Genomic DNA, 24,909 nt, shown 5'->3' with positions numbered 1-24,909 from the left:
CCTCATGGGAACAGTCCAGTCCGAACTACCAAGCCATGTCTTTCCCAGACCGGAATCAAGCATCCAAGGACCGGTTTCTGGCTATCAGCCTGGATAGCTTGACTCCAGTGGTGTGGAGAGCCTGGGAGTCACGTCTGAGCATACCCAGCCCACTCGGGGTGAAAATTGCAAAAAACACAGTTGATGGACAGAATGTAGAACAATGTCATACATTCACCCCCGTACAAGGATCTGGGCCTAAATCCATCGGTTTTTTTTGCTCTACACACCACCCCGGGTTAGACACTGGCTACATGCAAATCAGCTCTGACCCTGTGCCTCATGGGAACAGTCCAGTCCGAACTACCAAGCCATGTCTTTCCCAGACCGGAATCAAGCATCTAAGGACCGGTTTCTGGCTATCAGCCTTCATCAGCCTGGATAGCTTGACTCCAGCGGTGTGGAGAGCCTGGGACTCACGTCTGAGCATACCCAGCCCACTCGGGGTGAAAATTGCACAAAACACAGTTGATGGACAGAATGTAGAACAATGTCATACATTCACCCCAGTACAAGGATCTGGGCCTAAATCCATCGTTGTTTTGCACTACACACCACGAAGTGGAGTGCAAAAAAACGATGGATTTTGTGGTAAAGTACAAAGCGTAGAGTATGAAGAGTATTATAAAATAATATTGCAAAAGCATGATATGGTTTTTAAGCCATAAAATACCTAAAATACATAAGATACATACAGTGATAAATAATGACTAAAAGTACTCAACTGGTGCTTCTAAAATACGCCTACCTCAGTGCACCTAACCTAGGTCTAGTACAAGGAAGGATGTAAGTGAGGTGTAGCTTAGTTTCAGTATTCTTTTGCCAAGAATCTATCCAAGAATTCTCTTAGGGTCTAACCAGCTCCATACCTTGGTTTTAGAATGTAGGACGTCTGGTATCTCTCTCTCAGGACTCGATTTCCCAGCAACCCATAAGGGTAGCCTGGAAACACTGGAGCTGGATTTCTCGGCAGGAGAAAGTACAGCGTCTCTCAGTGCGTCAGCTGGAGGGTCGGCTTCCTTCGGCACTTGCTGCAGCAGGGCGTGTCGGGCAAGTAGATAGTCGAACTGCTCCAAACCACCGTGGCTTTGTTTGGACAAGTGTGGACATTTTTATACCTTGAAGGTGCACAGTTTGACGTAAGATTGGACATAATAACGTCATTAGAGACTTGGGGCCCGATGTAGGAAGCCTAATACCGGTCGGTAATGGCCGATATTAGCTAATTTCGGCCGTTACCGACCGGTATTAGGCTTTTTTGATGTAAGGGCCTAATCTAAGGATTCGGTAATTTACCTATTTGGTAATTTAAGGAAATGGTAAATTACCGAATTCTTAAATACCAATTCGGTAAATTACCGAATTCCTAATGTAGGGAGCACTTAAATGAGTGCTTTTCACATGTTACGATTCGTTATTTAACACCAACTACAAGTTGGTGGTAAATAACGTAAACCCCCAAAAAAGCAATTTCATGCAAATTATTTCAGTGCCATGTGGCAGACATACATGCCCTTAGGGCATGCATGTGTGCCACATGCGCACCTATACACAATTGTGGGGTGCAACAGGGTGTCAAAGTGACACCCTGCCACCCTTCAAAGTTTTCCCCCTTTTACCGAATCGGTATTTACAGATTTGGTAATTCCCATTCATTCCTATTGGCCTCCATGCCCATAGGAATGAATGGGGAATAGCGAATCGGTAAATACCGATTCGGTAAATACCGAATCTGAACGATTTGGTAATACTTACTGAATTTTTCCCTACATAGCATTTACCGATTCTAAAATATCGAATCGGTAAAATTCGGTATTTTAGAATCTGTAAATGTCCCTCACCTACATCTAGCCCTTGATTCTCTGAAAACTCCATGATTTCTTGGAATAAATTAATATTCATGCAGGGGGAAGTCCCTGATTGCTGAAGGCGGGTTTTTCCAAGAAATCGTTGTAGATTTTCGGAACTAGTGGAAGGAGCCAAGCCGTATTAGGACTACTTGAGTTGTGTCTTAATATGGTTATGATTCCTATCCCTATATAAGGATACAGTATTTTATACCTATATAAGGGCATGAATCTAGAAAATTACACTAGGGTCCTAAAACGCTATACAACAAGGCTAAAGGACCACTTAAGTGCAGTCCACTCTGTTTCATCTCTAATGGGCTCGGTCCATGGGGAAGGGGGTTGTTCAAATATGCAAACTAGAAGCACACATGATAATACTGGACAAATGGATGCCCGAAAAGGAGGAGGCAAATTTGAGCCATATGAATATGTTTTTTCCATTAATGAACAATGAAAATCAATTTTGATTTAAAATTGTAGACCTCTAACAATGTTTAGAAACGAAATGCATAGTACTTATGACTGACATGTACTAGTAACTATATGAGGGTGATCTTTTATGAAAACTAATTCAAAACACAGTAACAAATACTGATAGCAATATGTTTACTCACAGGACTTCTCAAACCTCAAAGCAACCACCCAGTGCCGCTGACCAAGAGAGACCTAATAAAACAGTCTTGAAAAAGATGGCGCGAAACTGAAAAAAGCCATCGAAACGCGTCGACGCAATACAATCTGCACAATTGAGTAACCGTGCCAATTCTGTATATTGCAATAATCATATGTGCCCAGGATTGGCAGTCTGAGATTAAGATACTCGATGTGCTTAAGTTTCAATGACAAATTATATTGTCTTTTTGTGTGTCTCTCTCTCGTGTTGTATTGTTATTTGATCAATTATGTGGCACTGTTAGTTATGGTTAAATTGGTATCTCATGTCGACAAACTTTGTTTTGTTTTGTTTTATCTAACACTGTAAGGAAAAAGGTTTTCTCCCCTTCTCCTTTTTTATGAGTACAAATTGTGACGTGGTATTATTACTTTTTTTAATGTGTGATTTCTCTATGTTTTTAACAGAATAATAAATTTGATATAAGTTTTTATATACATATATGTTTTTGTCATATTTCTTAAATGTTAATGTCCAAAATTAACATGTGGGCTTAATTAATTAATCCTGCCAAGGGAAAATTCTACTTCACTGTAGAGTTCATGTTGCACAGTTATACAGGACTTATGATGGTAGAGCGTCAGACTAATACTACCAGGCTGAGACGGTCCCATTTCTTAGTTAAATATAGGAAGTAAAGAAATATCTTGTCTGTCACACCCTTCAATAAGAACTGTTGTGAGACAGTGTGGGACTGACAAGCAACAGGGTCCAGAGACTTCAAGATTCACAGCAGCAAGTATCCAAAACCACAATAACATGCACTCACAGAGGTCTCCTACATTGCACCCTGCCACAAACCACGTGGTCCTTGAAACTCAGATGACTATGGTATCACAGCAGGCTTATGACCCACCTCCAAAATCACTGAGTGGTCTTCTTAGACCAATCACATGTATTGGTATAGCATTTCAACTCAAGATCTGCATCAAAAATGGCTCTTAAGTAGACATGGCTAAATGAGTCCTACGGTAAGACATTGTCTTACTATCTACTAAAATCTATATCATTTTGAGTAAGAACAGAGGAAATGACATGACTTATCTATGTAGACACCAGATCCAGTCAATGACAGCTCAAGTACACCGGACAAGGTGGGTTTCCTCTGGTTCTGACTCCCCAGCGAAGACATTCCATATTCTTGTTGCTTTCTTTGACCTGTAGGAATGTATTATCTGCTGTTCGGCTTGTGGAATGCAACGTTCTGCATTCTTCATGAAAACACTTTATTTCAAATCCATACAAAAAGGACAGCTGGAACTCTTTTGTGTAAACAGGGGTCTGGAACGCCCTAAAATATTGTATGAGGCTTGTCCCGGTGTGACTACAATTTGAAACAGAGGCAGGAACTGGCACGGGCAAGGTGGGTCTTTTTTTTAACTCCCAATAAAAGTTATGTTGTTCAGGTCCTTTAAGAAGCCCCTGATGAATATTTTGTCTGTAACCAGAGTGACATTTTTAAACATAAAAATCGCGAAATGACGTGCATCTACCCCGAGCAAAAAAAAACTATACATTTCCGATTCAAGTAGCAAACTAAAGAGTAGATGGTCCGAAAAAGAATAAGACGCAAAGCGTTGCGGCCCTATGCAAGAAGGTCCCTAGTTTAGAAGACGGACCAGAACCACTCTCTACCTTTCAGACATGTTTAGTTTCATCACCGGTGGTCGCATTCTAGTAAACACCTCATCAAATTAGAAGTGGCTTCATAGTGGCAATCATGTGAATCCTCATCCTTACAAACAGTCGTAAATCTTACTTTTTTGCTTCCGCACAGGTTTTCGATTTTGGGGAAACTTTTCCACTTAACGCCTGGAAAAGTTGCGAGTTGCTACTCCCCCAAAGTAATCCAGTAAACGTGTTTTGAATTCCCTTTTCTCGTGCGAATATGTACATGCATGGGGGAGCCGTTTTCTTCTTTTTCTCCAACGGTAAATATTTTTCCATGTGATAAAAAAACCTTTCCACTCGACCCATTGTCATTCTATATGTGACAATTGGGCCGCGATAATTTGTGCTAGGCTGCGCAGAGGCTGCAGCAGCCTCCTGACTTCGGATCAGGAGAGCCAGCCTGAACACTGATGGGGGGGGACGGCTCACATCAAGCCTCGGGCCAAGACTCATGTTTGGGTGGGCCTGGCCCACCCGGCCCACCCACTGGAACCGGGCTTGATTTCCACTTGTAAAAACGGCCATTTGCACATGTAGGGTTACCCTACTGCACCAGTCTGCTTTTTATATCCATTGGCAATCCATGAATAACAATGTATTTGATCAGGAACCCAAGTTAATAAGTAGATATTTGATTTCTGGCTAATGGCCTTTCCTAGGCCACTGCTTCATCCTTAGCCTTTGATTGGCTGGTAGGCATCGAGATGCTAATAGCTGCCAGCTTCTTGAAAGGGTAAGAGCATCCCGGATCTTCCAATGTTTTGTTTTGTTTTTTCAGATCAAACACATGAAAAACACTATTTTTTGGAGGCTGACGTGTGTTTCTCAAGAAAGCACTCCTGTAGAAGTATTTATTTGTTACTAGATTCTTATCACACCGTGTGTTTCCACAGGCATCCCCCAATGAAAGCATTGCAACACTTTCAAAATGATATAGCCCTCTCTGACCAAAAGGAGGAAACGAGTCCAGTTACCTGTGTTACCCTGAGTCCTTGAGTGGACACCACGCCTGTAATCCTCGAGGGAAGGACGCCAAGCACCGCCACCAGCCGCGCCGCCGCCTCGGGACTCCAAATCCCGACAGGCTCAGCGGCGGCGCGTTCCCCGACGCGTCATACGCGCCGGGAGGGGCAGCATAAAGCCGGAAGCCCTCGGTGGAGCGGGGGGAGCCCTCTCTGACCAAAAGGAGGAAACGAGTCCAGTTACCTGTGTTACCCTGAGTCCTTGAGTGGACACCACGCCTGTAATCCTCGAGGGAAGGACGCCAAGCACCGCCACCAGCCGCGCCGCCGCCTCGGGACTCCAAATCCCGACAGGCTCAGCGGCGGCGCGTTCCCCGACGCGTCATACGCGCCGGGAGGGGCAGCATAAAGCCGGAAGCCCTCGGTGGAGCGGGGGGAGCCCTCTCTGACCAAAAGGAGGAAACGAGTCCAGTTACCTGTGTTACCCTGAGTCCTTGAGTGGACACCACGCCTGTAATCCTCGAGGGAAGGACGCCAAGCACCGCCACCAGCCGCGCCGCCGCCTCGGGACTCCAAATCCCGACAGGCTCAGCGGCGGCGCGTTCCCCGACGCGTCATACGCGCCGGGAGGGGCAGCATAAAGCCGGAAGCCCTCAGCGTCGCGGGACGCGAGCGGGACGCCCGGGGCTAAGCCCGGGCAAAGGGCGGGCCCTCTACGGCCCTCTAAGGCCTGACCAGGCCGGGCTGGGCCACCCCTATTTTTATTTGCGTCCCTGCCCAAAACACATACAATTATGGCAAAAGCTGGATGCGATTCTCATTCTATGTGTGAAGGGAGTGTAATTTGCGGCCCCTTGGACAAATTTTTCATCAAAGTTAAGGCCGATATTGACAGAGACCTGACCCTGGCAGAGAGGCGTATTGCTAGGAGACAATCAATAGAGCTACTTAAAAATAACGCTATTATACATGTTCCCTCTCCTATGCCTGAGCCCAGCCCACTAAATTCCACCTTAAAAACCACGGTAGAGGATCTAATGAATACAGATAATGTGCCCTCACTTTTTCAATCTTACTTTCCGCCAAATAATGGATGTTTGCTCCCATCCCCTTTAAAAATTGTGAATCCCACCATCACGGCATCTGCCGACCTCATTGATTTGGTCACTCCAAACCTGCCAAAGACTGCAGAGTTTGTTGGGCCTGACATAATAGAAATCCCCTCCTCCCAGGTCACACAAAAGATTTCCATGTTTTACCCCTCCCCAGTGGTAGTAAAGTCAGATAAAGCATCCCAAATGAAAAAGAAACCCAAAAAGAACCAGGTTATTATTCGATCTCCACCTAAAAAACGGCGAAAAAAACTACCAACAAAAAATACCCCTAAAACTCAAACCTCGGCCCAGGACAGACTTACTAAAGAACTGCTACAAATTGTAGAGGGAACACCAAAACCCCCACGGGAAATATTAACTTCCTGTGTCCCTCCTACAATTAAAGATTTTGTAGATGCCATGGAACATCTTGTGAAGGCATTATTAACACCAATACTCGAGAGAGTGAAACGAATAGCTACTGAACTGCACACTCTCTCGGAGACCTTGATCAAATCCCAAGTAGTAATTCCTGATCCTATATCAAAAGCGGGCGAGAAATCTGAACAAGGAGCAAAAACCAAAACCGTCACAAGAACTCCTACTCCTACGAAAATTGGGGGGGGGGGAACTAGTTGTGACAATTTGACTAAAGATCAAAATTCTATGAAGCAAACCCCGGAATTAAATCCGAATAAAACCCAACCGGCAGTCTCTACAAAGAAGCCACTAATTACTCAAAAACCACTTCTCTCTTCAAAAGCGCCTCCTAAGATGCAGGCAAATTTGACACAAATTAATTCTCTGATTGCTTCGGCGAAAATGGGTAATGCCCCTCCTACCCGGGGGAAAATCTACCCTGCAGCGCCACATGAGAAACGGCGAGGCAAAAGATATGCCGACCTACCCCCGACTGCATCACAAAATGTTATCATACTAACGGGGGTTGCACCATTATCAAACTCAGGAGGATACGAAAATCATAACAGTTTAAAAAACAAGGTGATTTTCTGGCTCCGGGAAAATAGGCCTCTACCCCCTCATATAAACGGTGACATAATAATGGTGAGAAGAACCGACTGGGTTGGTATTCGCCCTAAAGACATAGAAGGGGATGTAGTTATTGTTACTTTTAAAGATCCGAGGGTTATTTCACATATCACAGACTGGTTCTCGGGCCTCCACAGGGGACCAATTCTGCCAAAACCCTTAACCTACTTTTACCCTGAAGAGTTAATGTCTTCCAAACCACACAAACTTCACTTTCCTAAACATTCATTTGCCCAGTATGGAAAAAATCACTTTACCCAGGGAGTAAGAGAGCAGATAGCTTTCCCCTCGAATGCTCCCTTTCTAACGCCGAACTCACAGTTCTACCCACGGGGCCATCTCAAACCCCTCTCTTTGTTCCACTCAAACTGGAACTTACCTTGTTATAACTTTTTTGAACCACTCTGCGGCATGGTGTGGTATATAAATAAATAATACCGGATCTATTTTTTAATGAATGAATGAATAACAGATAGCTCAATAAAATAAGAGTCAAGATTCGAGGTAGTAGGAGTTTCTGCAGGTTTATTACAGCATAAGGACAGGATCAGGACAACCTGCATAGAACAGAGGTGACAGGGCCCAGCAGGACAACTGGGGCCCAGCAGGGGAAAAGAGGCCCAGCAGGGGAAAAGAGGCCCAGCAGCTGCTGGGGCTAGGTCTGGGATGAGCGCGCTAGCTTTTAATAACAATACATTGACTTATATACATAGCGCAAACACATAGCATTACATTGCAGTAGGCGTAACAGTGGGTGGAGCAGAAGGCGTGACGCGTAGCAGTCGCGAAAGATAACAGTAAAAGTGGGTGTAACTGGGAGTATACATAGACATGTGGTGCAAACGTAACAGAATATGTCATGAATGGGGCGGAAACATAGGAGGGGGCTACCCAAGGAGCCGGGACCTCTAACCTAATGGTGCGCGAAAACTGGCAATGACGTGTTACTAGGAGAAGCTGGGGGCTACGAACTCTGTGCTAGGAGCAGAGACTAGAGTCTGGAGGGTCGGAGCGACATGTACCTAAACCCTATCTGGTATCTAATGTTTAGGGAACATGTTGATATAAACTAGAAGTCATGAGGGGAAAAGCTAACTTGACTCTAAGACTGGACCATGCATTATTCTACATGTAGTGCGTGATGAAGAATATTAAATGACCATTAAATACAGTATTTCTCTAACGTGGAGCCGAATAGGCTAGACAATGACGGAAACTATTGATGCAGTTCAGTAGCTTAGGAATGCAGAAAAGGAGGACTGAACTGATAGCTGGAACTATAACATACTTTTGGCAGACTCAGAGGCAGAGCCAAGCTGCACCGGGCACTGCGAGGCAGGAAGTAAGTGAAGGGTCGAGGATACAGGTGGGGGCTGTATCGCTCCTTAGCGAGGCTTTCAGGAGACAGGAACTGAATCTGATATCCGGGCCCTTTTGAGGCCTGGAAACGGGGACTTTATAATGGAATAACGTGCACACTGAGAAACGTGGCAACATAACTTTACATAGGCCTGATATTCGTAGTATTCACGAGGACTGGAAAATGACATACCAGAGGTGGACACAACTATAATTGCGTCATTAATCGGACATGGGGAATAACATATGCATATTGGTCATGCACACATAACATATGATGGATGAAGCGTAGGGACACAGAACATGGCAAAATTTACTTTTCCACATTCCCTCCTTGTCACTACGTTTCCATCAGGAAACATCAATTTTCATGATACCATCTATCATTTCATACAGTACCATTTGCTCGTCTCGAATTGTCTTGGAACGGGATTTAGAACGGGGCTTGGGACTAGGAATACAAGAGGTAGCACACATGCTGCAAATCGCAGGGCCACATTGTATACAGAGGCAGCAGCTGAATATGATCGCTACTGCAATACCTAAAAAGGACAGGACTTTCCATCCCCATGCGGAAATTATATTCCAGAACCAACCTGACCATGTCCAGGTGCCTGGGTCTTGGTGTAACAGATGGGCAATTTTATGGAGTCTGGTTATAGCTGAATAAACAGACGGCGCGTTATTTGGAATGAAAATGCAGCAACTAGATCCGATGACTCTACAGGCCCCGCCCCTATCGGCCAGTATGACGTCAAGGACGAGACGATTTTGCAAAACGACAAATCTCATAGCAGATTGTTCTTCGGTTAAGTTACCTAGAGCAGAGGCAGTCTCATTTACTACAGCTTCAAGGGTTCTTGTTAACCTACGGATCAGTTTACTATTCTGAACAGGTCCTACGAAGAAGAAGAAACCTTTATTGAAATCTGTATACTGTTCTAGAGTAGTTTCAGTATAATCGACAATTGGGGACTCCCTTCTATGTCTAATGTGTACTAGATGTGTGTTTCTGTGATAATCAGATGGGGCTAGGAAAACAGGTGGCAGTAGGAAAGCAATGTAACAGGTTCCCTCCCAATCGAGGGGCAGACGAACATATGCAGTTTGACCACAAATAAAATAAGAATGACGTGAAGCTTTAAAATTAGATTTCCCACTGTCACTATACTGGATAACAGTAGTACATTCACTATGTCCTACGTGTACGGAACCATAACTACGGACACATAATTCGCCTTTGACAGGTAGTACTGAAATAGCAGGTAAGTCTGGAGTAGTATCAGACTGAACATTCAGGACCATGAAATTCGACGAATAGTTACCTAAATTATACACTTCATTTTCTAGATCTAAACCTGTTCTGTGGGGGAGACCTTGCTTGTCTGGAAAACATGTACTGTTAAGAAAAGACATATCTGTTAAGGATGACGTTAACGTGGACCATGCTCCACACGAACCATTATGCGAGAATGGATAAGGAAACAGTGGCAGAACTCCCTTCGGTGTCTGAAAAGGGGGGAGTCGACCACACACCCAACAATTAGTGGCATTGCTGGTCTGGTGTGAATAATGTAACATACGGATAAATGTGTTGTTGCGCATAGCGAGGCGGTATGAATATTCGTGAGGAGGCAGATCACTAAACGTGTGCTCTACTGTAGCATTAGCAGACATATTAGCATGAGGAACTGGAGAATACAGATAGAACGCATAGCTGGTGCAGGAAATCATTATGCTGATGAATAATACGAAACTCAGAAAAACGATACATCTGATTGAACTTCGACTGACTCTCTCACTATGGGGGTCTATTTTATACATGTCAGAAACAATCTAACCGTTTCACCTAGGGGAGGACTTATACAATCAAACTGACTGACTTATTTTACTAGACCTGAGCTTTAACTTATACTCCTGTTGCGGAGTTTTCTCTAACAAGGGAGGGGTTGTAATAATGTCTTGTGCGGGACAGTCCTTAAGAGCAATATTCTGGCAGTCCTTCAAATCCTGGGAAATGTTTTTAGAAACTGGTTTCAATCCTTTGAAAAGTTTTACATGAGAAAGGTGGATCCATCCTTTTCTGCCTTCCAACTTGACGGCAGTACGGGTGGTCAAGAGGACCTGGCGTGGCTCCTTCCAACGTGGTTCCAGCGGACTTGATCTGTCGAAATTCCGGACCATCACAAGGGAGCCTGGAACGATCTCGTGCGGTGCCACCTCGGTATTGTCTGGAAATGCGGCGGCAACCTGTGAACGACATGAGTTGAGGGCAGACATCAAGGAAGCTAGGTAATCTGTCAGCATATTACATGAAACATCAGTAATACTTCGGGGTCTAGGAGTACCCCACATGTTAGGGGGGCGGCCGAATACGACCTCATACGGGGACAGACCTGATCTGGAATGTGCGACCATGCGCATATAAAACAAAGCGACTGGCAGAGCTACTAGCCAGTCCACACCTTTGTCTTTACAAACTTTGGCAATACGGATTTTCAGGGTCTGATTATGTCTCTCTACGAGACCGGCTGCTTCAGGATGGCGTACACAATGAAACTTCCACTGGTACCCTAACAACAGGGAAACGTGCTTCATTAGTTCAGATGAGAATGGCTGGCCGTTATCAGAATATACGACTCTAGGGAGTCCATACCTAGGGAAAAATTCACGAACCAACTGCTTGGCAGTGGTCGCGGCTGTGTAATCTGGGACTGGATATGCTTCTGTCCACCTGGACAAAGCGCATACTACTACAAGGACATACTTGAAACCTCGACATCGCTCCATTTGAATATAATCCATCTGGAGGACCTCAAAAGGGTGGTCAGGGGGCTGGAAACCACCTTGTTCCACCGGGACACTTTTACCTGGATTAAACTGACAACATATCATACAGGTACGGACTTTCTGCTTGGCTGCAGCTCGTAAATGCTTGTTGAACCAAATGTTCTGGATACTGTCTAACATAGCTTTTTCTCCTAAATGTGCTGGACTATGTGCGGTATTGATAATGACTTGAACCATAGAATCGGGGAGAAACCATGTGGCTCTGCCCTTCGTTAACCATCCTTGATCTGTCTGGACCCCTCCTTGTTCGGACCATTTCTTGATTTCATCGGGAGTAGCATGTAACTGGATATCTATGACATCTTGTGTAGGGTCCTTAACTGTCATGCATGTAATCGGATCTGGAGTATGTGTCTGATTAACTGGAATGTCTGGAGTCTGTACTGTAAGCTTGGCTGTGCGGTCTGCTAGATCATTACCTTGGGAAATAATGTCGGTGACTTTCGTATGTGCTTTGCACTTCATGATAGCAATAGATGTCGGTAAATGTATGGCATCTAACAGGGCTTGAATAAGGAGACCATGCTGAATCTTGGTTCCATGAGAAGTCATGAAACCTCTCTCCTGCCAGAGCACTCCGAAGTCGTGTACAACTCCGAATGCGTAACGTGAATCTGTGTAAACATTAACTTTCAGGTTCTTGGCATGTATACAGGCTCGTGTCAGAGCGACTAGCTCTGCTGCTTGAGCGGACAGGGTATCAATACGGTGTGTTTCAATAACTTCAGTGTCAGTAGTCACTGCATACGCGGCTACTAGTTCTCCTGTACTAGTTCTCATACATGAACCATCCACATAAAGTGTCAGGTCGGGATCTGGTAACGGAATATCTGTCAGGTCTTGTCTTGGCTTTGTCGTAATGTTAACTACTTCCACACAGTCATGTGGGTCAGGATTTGAATTAACTGATGGTAACAGTGTAGCAGGATTCAGGACGTTGCAGCGTCTGATTTCTATGTGAGGCTGGAACAGTGTCAATTCATAACCTGTTAAACGTGCAATTGTCAAGTGCTGTGTTTGTGTTCGGTTTAGAAGAACTTCTACTGAATGCGGGACTTGTACTGTCAGGGAATGTCCTAAAACTATAGAATCACTTTGTCTGATAGCTAGTGCTGTGGCTGCAACTGACTTGAGGCACGCAGGCAAAGCCTGGGCGACTGGATCTAATGTGCTCGAAAAATAAGCACAGGGCTTGTATTGTCCTGCTTGATCTTGTGTAAGAACAGATAATGCTGTACCTTCGCGTTCAGTAACGAAAAGTGTAAAAGGCTTACTGTAGTTCGGTGTAGCTAGAACTGGAGCTTGGCATAGGGCTTTCTTTAACTCGTTGAAACTAAGTGTGTGGTCAGATGTCCAAGGGAGGACAGTCGATACGGCTGCCTCCTGTGCCGTTAACTGTATCAGTGGCTTAGCTAGAAATGCATACTGGGGAATCCATTGTCTACAATAAGAAGTAAGGCCGATAAAGGCACGTACCTCCTTCTGGGTTCTGGGCTGGGGAAGACTCGCTATTAACTGGATACGGTCGGGTGTCAACTGCCTACCCCTCTTGGACAGCAAGTGTCCTAAGTATACCACTTGCTGAACACAGAATTGAAGCTTCGAAGGTGACACCTTGTGCCCCATCTCGGCTAGAAAATACAGGACTGTAAGTGATGCTCGCTCGCAAGCACGTTCAGAACGGGCTGTGATCAGGAGATCATCGACATACTGGAGCAGGGCAGTGTCAGTTGGCATGTGAATGTTGTCTAGTTGTCTCTTAAGTGCTTGACTATAAATACTAGGACTTTCTGTGAAACCTTGAGGAGCGCGTGTAAACATATAGCTCCTTCCATTTAAACAGAATCCGAAAAGAAACTGGCTGTCTGGATGAATTGGAACACTAAAAAATGCATTCTTGAGGTCTATGACAGTGAAAAACATGGCTTCGGAATCAATGGCTGTTAACAGGGAAGAGATGTCTGGAACAACTGGGTACTGAGGAATAATACATTTATTAAGCTCTCGTAAATCAATCACTAATCGATATACTGGGGGTGCATTTGGATCAGTACGTTTCATGACTGGAATGATCGGAGAATTACATACATTGGAGTCAGTTTCTACAACTACTCCTTGAGCCATGAGCTCGTCAATAATTTTGGATAAGGCTGCTACAGCCTCAGGTGGCAATCTGTACTGTCTGATTCGGGGTAACACTACACCTGGTTTGAGAGTCACACGATGGGGTGTGATTTGCATGTAACCTACATCAGTTGGACCTTGCGCCCATAAGTGCTGTGGAACATTAGACAATCTTGAATCAAAATCTCGTAATACATAGTGACCCTTAAAGTCACGTAGGAACAGACGTATTCCCTCTGGGGAACAGCAAATAACTGCACCTAACTCTTTCAGTGTCTTAATGCCTAACAGATTTTCTGGACATGACTTAGTAAGTAACAGATCAGTAGTACGGGACAATGGACCTACTTCTAGAGTGACTGGCTTTGATATCTCGTTAACTATCGGCTTTCCTGAAAATCCAAGGGAAACATTTCTTGAGCCTGAGAGCGGAGCCCCTGGAACTTCGGCATGACTAATTGTGGTCCTACTTGCCCCTGTATCGATCAAAAACTTTCTGTCTTTCCCTAATACTTGACTGTGAACATAGGGACCTTCTTGATCTACAGGTATCTCGATGAGAGGCAAGCCTACCTCCCTCTCTAGGCTGTTTCATGAATATGGCTGGTACTCTGGATACTCAGACTGCGCATACTGGTACATCTGCTGTGTAACGTGCTGTGTTGCAGCAATGGGCTGCGGTACTGTAACTGTCTGTGGTGCATTCTGTGGCTGAGGAATCTGTGAAACTTGTTCTTGTCTAGGCGGACGTGGTCTTTCTTTAGTCTTACCAGTAGCTATGTTATGTTTCAGAACTGCACACTCGTTTATAAAATGACCTGGCTGTTTACAATAATTGCAGTTCCCTTTAACGGGAGCTGCAGGATGACTGGCTTGATTCGGACCCCTCTTCTGACTGTCTTGAGGAACAGATTGTGCAACTAGCACTTTCATTTTCGTGTCTTTCATACGTTTTCTCTCGTGTTCTTGCTCTTCTCTGATTCTATTCTGGTGATACTGAAGCATCTGGAGCATCTGGGACGGAGTATTTGCTTGCCAGGTGCTTTCGACTTTCAAAACTCGATTTTTAATTTGTGGGCTTGAATTCTCGACTAATTTGGTAACGAAAAGGTGAGGGTATGACTCACTACTTGTCTTGAGACCACTGTTAATACTAAAACATTTTTCAAATCTAGAATAAAAATCACTAATATCTTCATCTTGTTTCTGTTTACAGGCTGAGATTGCATCCCAGTCTTCCTTCCTTGTTGTCAATAATCTGGGTAAAACTTGAATCAATAATTCTGGTAATTCTTTACATTTATCTCCAAGACCGGTACCTGGTACTCGTGCCTTGTCTTCAGCTTCTAGAGCTGCCCAATCGATCTTTTTCTCTCCCACCTCCCATTCTTTTTCCTTTAGTTTTTCATACACCCCTGCGGGTAACAGGACCTTTAACATTTTAATGATATCTGGGTACGTGTATTCTCCCATACGGAGCATGTCTTTTAATTCTCTATGGAACCCTGCTGGATCTTTGTCATGACAGGGAATTAATTTCTTCATTTCAAGAAGTTCCATCTTTGAAATCGGAGTGTATACAAACACTCGTTGCATTACGCCACCCGCCCCTTGGACTGGGTGGACTTCTCGTAACGGATTCTGTCTGTCTATGTAAAATGGCTTATTTTCTGGGGGTGAGACATGAACAAAATGCGGATTCAGAAACGTTCTATATTTGTGGCGCTGTTCTAGAATGACACTAATTAAATCGGTACCTAGACCTCTCCATCTATACTGGAGTAACTCGTTCAGAATATCATGTAACGGGCCTGGATCAGAATGTTGACCCTCATACAGAGTAATGAGGTGCTGGATCATATACATACCCACCAGTCGTTGCTCGGCTGGGGGCAGTTTCAGAAACATTTGTGCCACTATTTCGTCTGGAAAAGTGGTAGAATCAGTAATCCATCGGACTGCTGATCGGGCTAGTTCTTGTTCATGCATGGTACTTAATTCACTATAACCGATTCGTGATTTCAGAATGTGATCGGTAGCTTGAAATACTTGTTCTAGAGAACCTAGTTCTGGTGCTGGATGATGAAAAACAGACTTGTGTTCTAGGCGTAAATGGCGATCTGGAAATCTAGATTTTCCTACATACGCTATTCTGGCGGAATTCTCGTCTTCCTCTTCAGGATCAGAGATACTTTCTTTCTCGCTTACTTGTGCTGCTTTACGTTGTTCGTGTAACCTTATTATTTCTTTACGAATTTTCTTGTACATACTCTCCATAGCACCGACGGTCTTGTGCTTACCCTCGGCTATATTATCACTCCACCTTGTCAGGATTCTCATTTCGGCGGGATCTTTGGACGGGTAATCTTGTTCTCTTATTAGACAATTGATCAGGAACTTTAATATCATGAGCTGGATCTCGGCTTTCCTTTGAGACATAATCTCGCCAATACTTTCTGGATCATCCCCTGTACGGATGAAACGATATATTCTGTCTAGATCTTCTTTCATATTCGGCAAGGTGACTAGATACTCGGTCACTCTCCTTACACGTAAGGAATATAAAACCATATTATATTCGCCTGGAACTGGATCATAGACACATTCGTTAAGGGTTTGCCTGATTTCTGTAACAGACTGATGTTTAGGCGTGCGCTGTAACGCTTGAGCATGTAATTCGAGTAATGTTAAACGCTTGTGTGGCGGCGGGGTTTGAGGAGGACCTCCTCCTGCGGCCCCTAGACTAGAATCGTCGACTGACATTCTTCGTCCTGGCAGGGTCGGTAATTGTACTTGTATGGCGGACTGGGCCGGGGGAGCTGTTAAGGGCACCCCGGTATCTGGAGGAACAGGAAGTGCCTGATTTACAGGGACTAGCGGAGCGCGAACTGGATTTGCATATTCGGGGACTGTGTCGTCCAGATAGGACGAAATAAAAATATCAGCTGCGGTCGGTTTGTGACGTAGCTTGGTCGGAATTAATGGTGGCGGGAAATTACTAGATGCCTCTGGGGTCGCTTTTGGCAAACCTTCGGCAAGGAGAGGATACATACCCTTAATGAGGGCATGCCTCTGTCTGTCTGACTGTTCGGCTTTGACTTGTTCACCTATCTCGATTAATTCTCTTTCTTGGGCTCGTTCCTGGGATTCTCTACTTAACTCTGACTTTCTGACTTCTTTCTCGGTTCTTCTATGAGCTTCCTTACGCCATAACTCGATGGCATCTTTCTGTGACTGTCTGGCTTTCTTTTTCCATAATGCTTCTTCTACTCTCATGATACATTCGGCATCCCATGTACCCAACACGGGCCATCTATACTTTTCTTCTAACTGTTTGGTATACTCTACCCATAAATCTAGATACATTATGGCGCTTATGCCATGTTTCTGATACATAAAGTGACCTGGACTGTCCCTGGGCGGGACAGGAACCGCTTCTTCTAACAGACCCTTTCTAGTTTTTAACTGACGTAACTTGGAAAAGAGCGGCATGACTGAACTGTAATCTGGACACAATACAATACACAATGAAAACACAAAATCACATCACACTCATACCACAACATTAAAATACATAAAGAACATTATAAATAACAGTTCGAACAGAATATTACCTGGAATACTGAGAACAGAAACAGAACAGAATTTCTCGAGAACGGAACAGACTAGAGTTACTGGATGCACTGCTGTAACAGTACGGAACATACCGGTCCCATAAAGGGACGCATCAAGACCCGTATCCACCTAGGTGAACACTTCGTTTGTGAGTCTGGGCACCACCAACCCACGGACCAGGAGTCAATTTAGATTGGTCCTGTCTAGATACTACCCCAGCAATGGTACTCACCGGGCAGCACGGAACGGAAGGCCTCGGACTGGACTGGACGACGGACGACGAACTTCGGACTTCGGACTTCAGTTACAGGTGGGCCTCCGGATACCTCGGACCTTGGACTCTCGGCTTGGGCTCTGGTCGGGACTCGCCGCGTTCCTCCACCGTCTCGTTCGGATGCTGGACCGCCTCCTCCGTCTCCTCCGTGGGCCTGAGGGATACTTGGAGCAGAAATATCTGCCAGTGCACGGTATGGTTCCGTCACGACTGCAGAGGGTCAGGGGGTCGGCGTGGCTTCACCGACGCGTGGGGAAAGGGCAAGTCCCTGTTCGGGCGCCATTATGTGGTATATAAATAAATAATCCCGGATCTATTTTTTAATGAATGAATGAATAACAGATAGCTCAATAAAATAAGAGTCAAGATTCGAGGTAGTAGGAGTTTCTGCAGGTTTATTACAGCATAAGGACAGGATCAGGACAACCTGCATAGAACAGAGGTGACAGGGCCCAGCAGGACAACTGGGGCCCAGCAGGGGAAAAGAGGCCCAGCAGCTGCTGGGGCTAGGTCTGGGATGAGCGCGCTAGCTTTTAATAACAATACATTGACTTATATACATAGCGCAAACACATAGCATTACATTGCAGTAGGCGTAACAGTGGGTGGAGCAGAAGGCGTGACGCGTAGCAGTCGCGAAAGATAACAGTAAAAGTGGGTGTAACTGGGAGTATACATAGACATGTGGTGCAAACGTAACAGAATATGTCATGAATGGGGCGGAAACATAGGAGGGGGCTACCCAAGGAGCCGGGACCTCTAACCTAATGGTGCGCGAAAACTGGCAATGACGTGTTACTAGGAGAAGCTGGGGGCTACGAACTCTGTGCTAGGAGCAGAGACTAGAGTCTGGAGGGTCGGAGCGACATGTACCTAAACCCTATCTGGTATCTAATGTTTAGGGAACATGTTGATATAAACTAGAAGTCATGAGGGGAAAAGCTAACTTGACTCTAAGACTGGACCATGCATTATTCTACATGTAGTGCGTGATGAAGAATATTAAATGACCATTAAATACAGTATTTCTCTAACGTGGAGCCGAATAGGCTAGACAATGACGGAAACTATTGATGCAGTTCAGTAGCTTAGGAATGCAGAAAAGGAGGACTGAACTGATAGCTGGAACTATAACATACTTTTGGCAGACTCAGAGGCAGAGCCAAGCTGCACCGGGCACTGCGAGGCAGGAAGTAAGTGAAGGGTCGAGGATACAGGTGGGGGCTGTATCGCTCCTTAGCGAGGCTTTCAGGAGACAGGAACTGAATCTGATATCCGGGCCCTTTTGAGGCCTGGAAACGGGGACTTTATAATGGAATAACGTGCACACTGAGAAACGTGGCAACATAACTTTACATAGGCCTGATATTCGTAGTATTCACGAGGACTGGAAAATGACATACCAGAGGTGGACACAACTATAATTGCGTCATTAATCGGACATGGGGAATAACATATGCATATTGGTCATGCACACATAACATATGATGGATGAAGCGTAGGGACACAGAACATGGCAAAATTTACTTTTCCACAATGGCGGACGTAGAATGACTTATTCAAGAGAAGCAAGTAAATGATGGCAGTGGGAGATATGAGAGTACCACCGTCTACCTCAATCATATGCAGGTTACTCCTGAAACAGGCCCAAATAAAAACTCCCAAATAAATGGGGAAAATAACAGAGTCCAAACAACTGACAGGGGCAAAGAAAAAAGTCTAAGTTGTCCTCCCATTAGAACAAATGCCAAGCTAGACCCTAACAATAAGGTAGATAAAAAAGAAACTGGCAACTTACAGCTCCTCTCGTGGAATTTAGCAGGTCTTTTATCTAAAACTATTTTGCCGGATTGGATAAAGGTGATAAATCAGTATTCCATCCTGTGCTTCCAGGAAACCTGGGCGATCTCACCTATCCATCTCCAAGGCTTTCAGACATTCCACTCACCGGCTGCCGGGTCTAAACAGGGCAGACACAAGGGGGGACTATGTACTTATATTAGTGTATCAGTTGGTCAGAGGATCAGGAAAACACTATTGAAAGATTCCTTCCAGATAATTGCACTGGATATTGCCCCGTCCTTGTCATTACTAATTATCAATTTTTACAATAACCTCCCTGTAGACCAATTGGAGAAAGCCATGGCTAACTTACATCAAGCCCTGTTCACGATTAAAGAAACCTTGGGCGTAGAATGTGCAATTCTTCTGGCGGGCGATCTAAACTGCCACATCTGTTTAAACACAGTAAGAGATGGTTGTGACATTTATGATACATATCCTTCAGACCCTGGTTTTCCCACCTTCAGTCATTTTATGCATACAAAGTCAGGGGACCTCTTTAACACCTTTGTTACCTCCTTTAACCTACATTTGGTAAATGAGCTCCTACAGACCCCATGCCCCACCAAACCAACCTTTCATGGCAGAGCAAGGAACACCATCATAGACTTTTTATTATTTTCAAAAGCACATGCATTGTTAATACGAGATTGGGACACACTCGACCATCCACACAGTGACCACTATCCTCTGTCTATGACCTTAGACTTACCGGGACCACCGCAGAGCCGGAATTTACATACAGATATTTACGAACAACCAATTATGCTGGGAGCCAAAAACGGATATTGTGTCAAATGGGATAAAATCAACCCAAAAAACCTCCTAAAGAACTTAGTCAACAAAAGGAGGGAGGAGATCTATATCTGCCTTTCTAATAAGGACAATCCTGATGACATCTGTAATGCCTTCATCAAAATCCAGCGAACCTTGAAAGAACTCATGACGAGACAGTATAAAACTGGTATCATTGCTCAAAATGGGTGGTTTGATTCAAAATGTACGAAGGCCTTGAATTCCCTAAAGAACTTGCTCCGTATCTTACCTAAACCTCAATTAGAAATACGCCAGGCTAGAAATCAATATCGTATAGCCATAAAACAGAGAAAAAGGGAACTGAAACTGGAAGCATGGCAGAAATTGGTGGAAACATCGCAGTTGGCCGACATGGCAGCGTTTTGGAGACTTATCAATTCCCCCTTGCCATGGGTAAAAATGCCCGAGAGGAATTTGGACATGGCAATAAATGGAGAGATGTGGGCGGCGCATTTCCAGAAGCTCTACTCCAAACCTGTATGTTTAAAAAACCTCAACCCGGATTCATTGACTATAAATTCTATCCGGGATAGTCCATGCCAAATCCTTTTTTCACTTGAGGAGGTGGAATCAGCCATCAAAGAAAGCCCACCCGGGAAGGCCCCGGGACCAGATGCAATCCCTGCGGATGTGTATAAGGCAGAGATGGAATTCTGGGCTCCCTTACTGACCTCTGTCCTTAACTCTATAAACCATACAAAGCTCCTGCCAACTTGGGGAGAGGCTATAGTAATACCAATTTTTAAAAAAGGAGACAGGCACTTGCCATCGTGCTACAGGCCTATATCCCTCCTCGATACCCTAATGAAAATTGTTGGACGCATAATCCTGAAAAGACTAACCACCTGGATAGAGGAGAAAGACATACTCTCGAAATTACAATACGGTTTCCGGTCTGGCAGAGGTACAATTGAACAGGTCCTCAATTTACATCTAATCCAGTCAAAATACATCGACACCAAAAGGCACAGTCTCTATATAACATATATAGATCTCACTTCAGCTTTTGACTGTGTCCAGCATGACCAACTATGGGACATCTTAAACCGTATCGGGATGGATCCGTCAATCCTTCTTTTCATTAGGGCCTTGTACCGTGAAGCAGGAGCCAGAGTGAGATATGGTCTGAAGGGAGAGTGCTCGCCACGTTTTAACATCAATAGAGGGGTTAGACAGGGGTGCATCCTGGCCCCCCTGCTCTTCTCCCTTTATATAAACGCGATTGGCGAGCATCTGAAAAACATCGAGTGCGACTTCCCAAAAATAGGAGGTCAACCGATCCCAATCCTGCTTTATGCAGATGACGCTGCGATTCTATCCCAGACCAGAATGGGTCTACAAAAAGCAGTATCAGCTTTTACGACTTTCATGAACGACAGGGGCCTCAAAGTGAACATAGCAAAATCGTACACTATGCTATGTAACAAAAGATTAAAAAAAAACCCATGCCCCATCTTTATTGAGGACCAAAGACTGGAGACAGTGGAGGCCTTTACATATTTGGGAATCTGTCTACATAGAAAGCTATCCTGGAAAGCGGCAATAGAGAAGAGGAAACTTGCTTTCACGAGAGCGATTGGAGGGCTCCGGGATTTTGCAGGAAAGATAGGGGGCAGACCGGTTAAACAACTATTAATTGTATATAAAGCAAAATGCATATCTACCGCTACCTACGGGGCTGGACTCTGGGGCGTAGACAAAAATATTTCACAGATACAAATTCTGGAAAACCAATTTTTAAGGTATCTTCTCGCCACCTCAAAGGCAACCTCTGTATATAAAATGCACATCGAATTGGATCTCCCATATATAACAGATACCATTAAAACCGAACCTCTCCTGCTCTGGCACAAAATTTGGACTACCCCGGAGACGGCTTTTAATAGAGAGGTGCTACAAGACATTCTTAACCTGGAAGGGGCTAAATACTTTAATCAATCAAACTGGCTGAACTACGTGAGAAATTTCTTCTTTGAAATTGGGCACCAAGAATGGTATATAGATCCCTCGTCACTAGAAAACATCTCGCGAAAAGATCTGAGAAAGAATTTAATGGCCCATCTGGAAACAGTCAGATGGAACAAACAGAAACTTTCTGACACCATCCTGGCATATCAAAGGGTGACACCTCGTAAGGGGCTCCAACCTTATCTATCACTAGATTTTCCGTGCTACACAAGGATGTTACTCACCAGATTTAGAATGGGCTCTTTTTATCGATATGTAACATTCCCAAATTGCAATGACTGGTCACGGATCACCTCTCTTTGTCCCTGTGACACTATCTCACAACAATCTAATATTCACACCATCCTCTTTTGTAAGTTTTACCGGATTTTGAGAAAACCCCTATTATTACCCTTACTAAAGAGATGGAATATCAGGACATGTAAAACGGCTTTTGAGCGGCTACAGGAACTGGAAGATAAGGAGGTGATAACCATAATGGAACAGTTCTTAAAGTTAGTGATAAAATGTAGGAAAACTTTAGATTGAATGTGGAGATAGTGATTACTCCTATTTGTTTTTTATCTGGTTTTAAATGTACACTTTTTAATTTTCTATGAATCTTTGTATGAAATTCTTAATTGAAAATTTGATCATTTGTTATATAAATGCATTTATTTTTTTCTTTTTAACTATGTATATTAAGGTATGCTTATATGATATTTGTTCAAATATCGAATAAAGCTTATTTTGAACCTTTGAACCTTTGATATACAATACCAAAGCAAAGCCACTGTTAAATGAACGACAGCATGCCCTGTTTACATCTTGTCCCAATACATCTTGGCTGTATGGAAACTATATTGCATGCTAAAAGGTGAAGTTTGTACTTTGCCATAAACAACACGCTGTTGTGTATTGAAATCAAATAGAACAGAGCAAAATCTTCATAATCACAATTCTTAGGACTCCTCAGTGTTGTGTTGATTGTATTTCCCTGCATACATTTAATCTTGTCTAATGACATTTTTATGTGCAGAGTTCTCTGGTCCGAGGGCGATGTCTCAGCAGCCGTAAACTTACTATTAACTCGTAGTTTGTGAACACCCAAAAATGTTCAACTTACACAAAAGTGTAAGTTTATCTTTGTGACTCAGGCCCCAAGTGTCAACTCAGCCAACACTACTTCATAATCTATAACTCCAAAATTAAATATCGTTTTGAAATTAAGTTTGAATACTATCAGAATACACCAGAAGAACTGCAGCTAGAAGCTTTTTAAATCATAACTTTCATACACTTCTGAAAAGTAAAACGCAATTTGGCTTCGTGAAATTCTAAATTCACTCTGCCATTTTGAGTTTTTAATATTTGATAAAAGCGACTATATTTTCATGAGATGCACTCGAATTACTTTTTAATAACATAGAATGCAAAGGTTATTTCTACCCTTAAAAGATATGTATCAAATCACAGTTAAAAACAGAGTTATGGTTCTGGCTTAAAGTTGTAAAACCACCAAACTTCGACAGTTATGGCTATGAACGCACACAGCACATGCCTAAATACATGGGGCCCAACGTGATGTTCCCCTGTTCACTGTTTTTGTGTAATTGTGCCACTGTCAAATAGATGTTTTGTACATTATGCCCTAGAAGTTGTTGCTACAGCACTGAAAAGGTTGGACGTGCCACAATCAAAAGGGGATTTGCCACTTACCAGCCGCTTCAACCTGTGGATCTTTCTGGGCAACGCGTTTACCAGCTGCACGCCTGTCTGGATCTTTATGCCACCAAAGGACATGGACTGGAAAGACAATTGAGGAAAATGTTTTTTTGTTTGCGGCGCAGGAAGAAGACACATATGTTAAGCAACTTTAGGCTTACACAAGACTCCAGACCACCTTTAAAAGAAACCACATTAATTTACAAATATATATTGTTAAGGTACAAACACCATCCACAACCATGGCAAGTTACCAATTTGTTTAGCTAAAGAATATACTAACCAACTTCTAGGAGGCCTCATCACATCAGATATCTTGCTTTCCTTTTGGGTGTCCCTGGGAATGCTACGCTGCTATAACCACTAGCCGAACTAAGATGCATGTTACATTAAACATGTTACATACAGAAGCGTATGCTGGGCTGAACCCAATAGTATCAGCTGCAAAGGAAATATAGAGAGTTCATCAGTTGTCCGTAATGGCCTGAGGTGAGGTGGTCACCCTATTTTGGGGCCCCCACTCCAGGGTCAATGCAAGAGTTGAAGCTCTGACGATGCACCTTTTGCTCAAGAATGCCCGCTGTGTGGCTTCAGCAATATTAAGTACATTCTCCATTCCTAAGACAGGAAAATGCCCCAGCAATGTTGTCCATGTGTGCACTATGCTATTTCAATTTATTAAGCAAGCCATAAGGGCGCAGTAGATTTATGCAAGCTTCAGCTGCACAGATGTGCTGGGAACCAAAATATGTGTTCTGAATGATATATATTTTCCACTGGATTTAGAAGACACCCATAGGGCCCAATAGAGTTACATGAGAATAAGATGGGGATTTGTGCAGAATGGTAGATCGGATTCCGCAGAAGCCCCCAGTGGAATGGCCTCATGATTCAATGCTACCCATACATAAGAGGCCTGATCGATAACCATCTACCAAATCTTACCAAAGGCAGTGTCGGCTGTTGAAAATAGAAAATGGTAGGGCTTATATTGATGCCGTGAACTGCAGCAAGCTTA

The 24,909-nt window shown here is 43.9% G+C and overlaps 1 protein-coding gene across 2 annotated transcripts in view; it reads right to left on the bottom strand.

Moving 5' to 3' along the window:
* The window catches only part of LOC144819875 (protein NipSnap homolog 3B-like), a 414,627-nt gene that overhangs the window by 7,615 nt on the left and 382,103 nt on the right, over positions 1-24,909 (bottom strand). For both annotated transcript variants that reach the window (XM_078677599.1, XM_078677598.1), the window contains one exon: positions 23,886-23,972. In XM_078677599.1, coding sequence (XP_078533725.1) covers positions 23,886-23,972 — 87 coding nt within the window. The remainder of the gene's footprint in view (positions 1-23,885; positions 23,973-24,909) is intronic.

The sequence above is a fragment of the Lissotriton helveticus genome, chromosome 2_1 (genome assembly GCF_964261635.1).
Source record: "Lissotriton helveticus chromosome 2_1, aLisHel1.1, whole genome shotgun sequence".
Lineage (NCBI taxonomy): Eukaryota > Metazoa > Chordata > Amphibia > Caudata > Salamandridae > Lissotriton > Lissotriton helveticus.
This window is presented reverse-complemented; position numbering and strand designations above follow the sequence as displayed.